The sequence below is a fragment of the Camelina sativa genome, chromosome 19, assembly GCF_000633955.1.
Source record: "Camelina sativa cultivar DH55 chromosome 19, Cs, whole genome shotgun sequence".
Classification (NCBI taxonomy): domain Eukaryota; kingdom Viridiplantae; phylum Streptophyta; class Magnoliopsida; order Brassicales; family Brassicaceae; genus Camelina; species Camelina sativa.
In genome coordinates, this window is record NC_025703.1 from 9146573 (window position 1) to 9151619 (window position 5047).

The window sequence follows — 5047 nt, forward strand, 5'->3', positions numbered from 1 at the left end:
TTTTTTTTTTTTTTTTTTTTTTTTTTTTTTTTTTTTTTTTTTTTTTTTTTGTGCAAAACATTTGTTGTATTCCTAAAAGCAACCGATAAATAAACACACCCCCGCACATATGTGTTTGAAGGCTATAATATCATAGTTAAAGAAGCACTCGGAAATAAATAAAAAATATCATACAAATTGCATTAGTTTTTTTTCTTCATATCCACCGATTTTAACGGTAAATCACTATCAACACATGTTTTAATAGTCGTACTTGTACATGAGATCTCTTGGTTTCGCCGAGAAGTGATGATGAAGATCCGTAAACTGCTGCTGCTGCAAGGTACATAACCACTGACGATTATATATTACAGCTAATAGAAGTCAGATAATAATTAAAAAAAAAAACCAGCGCCTTCAAATCTCTGATGTGGATCCAAAAACACACTAAAACTAGTATACTAACTAAACTATCTAACATTAACTAAATGTGTTGATACATTGGTGATATTAAATTTGAGATAGCCTAAACTTGAATAAATATGCATAGCTTAAGTTAATAACGATACAAAGAAAAAAGGAAAAAAATCATAAAAATTATAAATGAGACTCGTAGTTATAGGAGAATTAAGGTACCTCAATGGAATTAGCTTCCCCTTGGCTGCGATGGTGACTAATCATTGGAAATGATGAGTTCATTCTGTTGATTTGTTCCAAAAGTGATCTTTCTTATTCATCACGAAGTCGTTGCAAACTGCAAAACGATCGTTCTTGCAAAGTTCTTCGATATCTTCTACGCATTGCGTCACCTTGAAAGAACTTTGATTCGCTTCGCTTATATTATTTTTTACTATCTCACCCTGATCATGAACTTCTTCTTCCACAAATTTTACTGATTGTGATCTTCCTTTCATCTTCATCATCATTTTCTCCATTGTCCTATCTTTTTCTCTTTCTCTTGCTTTCGCTCCTTCATCCTTGAACAACTTCTTCAAATTGGGCGTACGTGGTTCTGGCCTCTTTCTCTTCCCTCTCAATGATCTCCCATCGACCTTGTTTCCTCTTGTTTCTAATGTCAACCCATAGATATATAATTTGTAAAACATATACCTCTTTTTTTATAATTTTTTTTATTACAGAAAATTGTAACTCTATAATCATTGTAAAACATTAAGGCAACTGTTAAGGGACGTACTAGTCGTGTTAGTATTGCTGCCCTCTATCGTCGACCGTCCACATGGATGCAAGTTCACACAGACTAGACGATGTATCCATGGATCCTAACGCATGTCCTAAATTAATTACGAAATTCACAATTTCTGATTAACCATAAAGATAAAGATTATATGTCTCTTTATAATTAATTTCATGGAATAAAAGATGTCTAACTATAGTTAGTTCAATAAAAAATATTTCACTATATTGAACTGTTTATTATATAATTGCATTTAAATAATAATTTCATTTAAATTGTAAATATTTTCGTATTGAAATTAGTAATTTAATAGATAAATTTCCTATTAGAATTATTAATATAATAGATTACTTTAATTGTAATCCTTTTATTTTTAGAATTTCTTAATTTGTCTATAATTATTATATAAAATCCTAAAAATAAAAGGATTAAGAACACCTAAAATCCTAAAAGTAAGAAATCAAATTACGATTCCTATAAACAGACACCTTGCCGTTTTAGTGTGAGGTTACTAGGTTAGATCAAAACGATTAAGAATGTAAAATGGTGACCTTTTCATACATTGATATATTATATAAAGTTAGGTTTTTAAAGTTAGTCATCAATAAGATTTCGAGTGGTGTCAAGTTTATATCAATCTGAGATTTTAACATGTGTAAAAGTGAATAATAGTTGGATTAATGTGTTAATTTATATTTTTTTTAGGTGGTGATAAAGAATATATTTGTAATATACATTATATTTAGGTGTACAAAATACGTTTTTGATGGTAACATACATAAAAGATTTGTAAATAGATATAAATCTGTATATTATAGCAAATATAAACCATAAAATAATATAAATAACGTATCACAAATTTTAATATATTTTTGTAAAATTTAATTTAATTTACAAAACTTTAAACCCACACAACGGGCGGGTCCTTATCTAGTATGATATAATCAATGAATGAGCATTTTTGACACTTGTTTTTTTTTCCTGAAACTAAAACAAAAGTTGTCAAAATAGAGATTTTACATAAAAACCAGTCTCTGGAAAAAAACAGATTTGCGCTAGACTTGGAACACAAGAGCACATTTGTGGATGATAAGAAGTGCTTACACCTTTTCCTAAATCAATTTTTGTGATAATTCCATCCTCTCCAATGATATAAGCAGCTATGTAGCGTTCCCGCATTTCTCTGTACTCTTCATCAAAAACAACGACAACTTTCTTCTCCTCGTCAACAAAGAAACTCCCAAAGCGACGACCCGGAATATGTAAACCATCCACCGCAAAGAACAGCTTGCTCCACGACACTGTTTCGGGCTCAATCTCTGTCGTAATCCATATTTCCGTATATAATGTACCCTCGTGCTGAAATAACACTGCAAGTTGCTCATCTCTAACACTAGATAGACTTATAGTTTCTCCCGTATAAGAGCGAAAGGGTAGACTTAGATGCGGTCCAAATCTCTCTCTTGTAAAATCAAAACAGATTAAGAAGAATACTCCTCCTCCTTCATTAATAAACTTTGGCTCAGAATACCAATAAGTATTTCCTTTGAGAGACACGCTACGTTGATGATAAGGTATATACCAGTCCTTAGTGATAGGCGTAGGGATAATCTCCATCCGTGTTTCAGAGTTGATATAGTCAAGTTCATAACAAACGTATTCCGGAGTATATTCATCAAATATTAAAACTTTATAGCTGCGGCCGCTCGATTCTCTCGTCTCGTATCCAATAGCATACTTGTTCATCACGTGCTTTCGGTTATGTTTGAAATACCGGGTTTGGCCGCAATACGGATTCCAAACAACGAACCTAGTGCGGTCTCTCGTGATGCATAACAATAAACCATCGCATTGAAACACTTCAAACATATCGACTTCATCTAAATCGGTTAGGCTATCGAGTTTACTTAGATGGTTTATTGATGGATCAACGTTATTGTGAATTCCATGGAGGTTGACGCTCATCAGATTAACTCGATCATTCATCACCACAACCACCTCCCTTGATGCTGCTGCTTTGGCTCGAGCAAGGTGCTTCTTTGTAAAACTCTCTACTTTGGTTAACGTGTTCCACTTTTTGCAAACGAATCGCACTGCTCTCATCGATGTCACTGAAAGCCTAACGAGCACTTCCTCTGCCAAATCCCTTGGAAGATCGGAGAGCATCATCGCAAAGATTGGTGTTACACAAGTAAGTTAGGTTTAAAAGCTTAAGAAGAAAGTCTCCTCTGTTCTGGTGGTCAAATTTTGAAAGACACAAAAAAACCCTAGCTTAAGTGTGTGCGCCAAGGACGATCGTCGGCTAAAGAATCTGAACTAGTGGGCTTTTAATGTGGCCCAAAATAATATTTAGACGAGCGAGACAGAGAAAAGAGTGATATTACTCTTGCACCAGAACCGCAACATTTAGAGTAGTGAAATGATGGCTGAACCATTCTAAGATCAGGAATGTAATAGCAATCAAAATCGTGCCCTTTTAATACAGTGATCTAATGACAATCAATGTATCGGCGTTTTGACTTTGTTGTTCTTTCTGGAAATTAAACAAAAATTGCCAACATAGAGGTTTTGGGAGGGACTAATACATTACTGACCCAGTCTGGAAAAATCGGAGAAACTTAAAAAACAGCTAATTTTTTTCTGAAGAATTCGTAACATTCATCAGTCTTCTTCATCCTCGTCTTCTTCTTGTCTCTAGTAACGACCAATACCCCAGACCCTGACAACTCCATCAGTGTAACCACTGAACAATGTGCTTCCATCTGCACTCCAGTTCAAGCTTGTGCAGTAGATCACCTGCATTTTCATTACCCAATCCCATTAGAAACCTAATCAATCAATCTCTTTCTATCTGTTAACATCAAAGTCAAAACCTTTGGAGCAGAGTACCATTTCAGAGAATGAAAGCTAATCCTAGGAACATTTTTATGCAATTTCTAGCCAAAATTTCATTTTTTGGTCATAAACACTAATACAAATTCATCACTACAATTTGGTGCATTCACTAAAACAATCAATGGCAGCACAAACGATTAATTCGTATAAACAAGAGAACCAATCACTATCGAACAACCAATTGTAAGAATAATGACATACCTTCTTCTGGTTACCAGTTCCAACGCCACCATCAGCCTTCTCAGCCTCAGCCTTAAGGTCAACCTTCAAGTCCTCAACAACAAGCTTGCTCTCAAGATCCCAGATCTTAATGCTGTTCTCTGTCGCAGCACACAGCCAGTATCTGTTAGGACTGAAACAAAGCGAGTGAATGATAGAGCCAGCCTCAAGCGAGTAAAGCTTCTTTCCCTCAGCCAAATCCCACAACAAGATAACACCATCTTTGCCACCACTGGCGCACAGCGAACCATCAGGCGAGACAGCAACAGTGTTGAGGTAACCCGTGTGTCCAACAAGAGAGTTCTTCAGCTTACAGTTCTGTAGGTTCCACACTTTGACGGTGTGATCCCAGGAAGCAGAGACAATGGTGGGCACAAGCGTGTTGGGGCTAAACCTAACACAGCTAATCCATTCCTTGTGACCATCACCTTCGGAGATCGTGTACTTGCATTCACCGAGTGTGTTCCACAGCTTGATCGTACGGTCACGAGACGCAGATACGATCTGACGGTTATCAACGGAGAACGCGACGGAGAGCACATCTTTCGTGTGTCCGACGAAACGACGGGTTGAGACGCCGGTAGCGAGATCCCATAGACGAAGCTCACCGTCCCAGCTTCCGGAGAGTGCGAACTGACCGTCAGATGAGAGAACCACATCTTCAACGAAATGAGAGTGACCTGTGAGCCTACGCTGAGCAACACCGTAAGACTTGTCGTCCTTGGTGAGTTTCCAGAGGATGATGGATTTGTCACGCGA

The 5047-nt window shown here is 36.4% G+C and overlaps 2 protein-coding genes across 2 annotated transcripts in view; both read right to left on the bottom strand.

The window, feature by feature from the left end:
• LOC104767603 (putative F-box protein At3g17620) lies at positions 675 to 3343 on the bottom strand. The gene is made up of 2 exons (XM_010491605.1): positions 2281 to 3343; positions 675 to 1048 (listed from the first exon to the last, which is right to left on the bottom strand). The coding sequence occupies exons 1-2, from the start codon at positions 3341 to 3343 to the stop codon at positions 675 to 677; spliced, it is 1437 nt and encodes a 478-aa protein (XP_010489907.1).
• LOC104765667 (receptor for activated C kinase 1C-like) overlaps positions 3602 to 5047 on the bottom strand; it is a gene marked incomplete in the record, with an annotated part of 1972 nt that continues 526 nt past the window's right edge. The window contains 2 exon segments of the mRNA XM_010489422.2: positions 3602 to 3970; positions 4271 to 5047. Coding sequence (XP_010487724.1) covers positions 3869 to 3970; positions 4271 to 5047 — 879 coding nt within the window.

Bases quoted from the DNA above. Each gene is read 5' to 3' on its own strand.
- LOC104767603 (XM_010491605.1), bottom strand. From the start codon at position 3,343: ATGATGCTCTCCGATCTTCCAAGGGATTTGGCAGAGGAAGTGCTCGTT. The intron at 1,049-2,280 runs GTGTAAGCACTT...GGTTGACATTAG, and splicing joins AAAAATTGATTTAGGAAAAG to AAACAAGAGGAAACAAGGTC.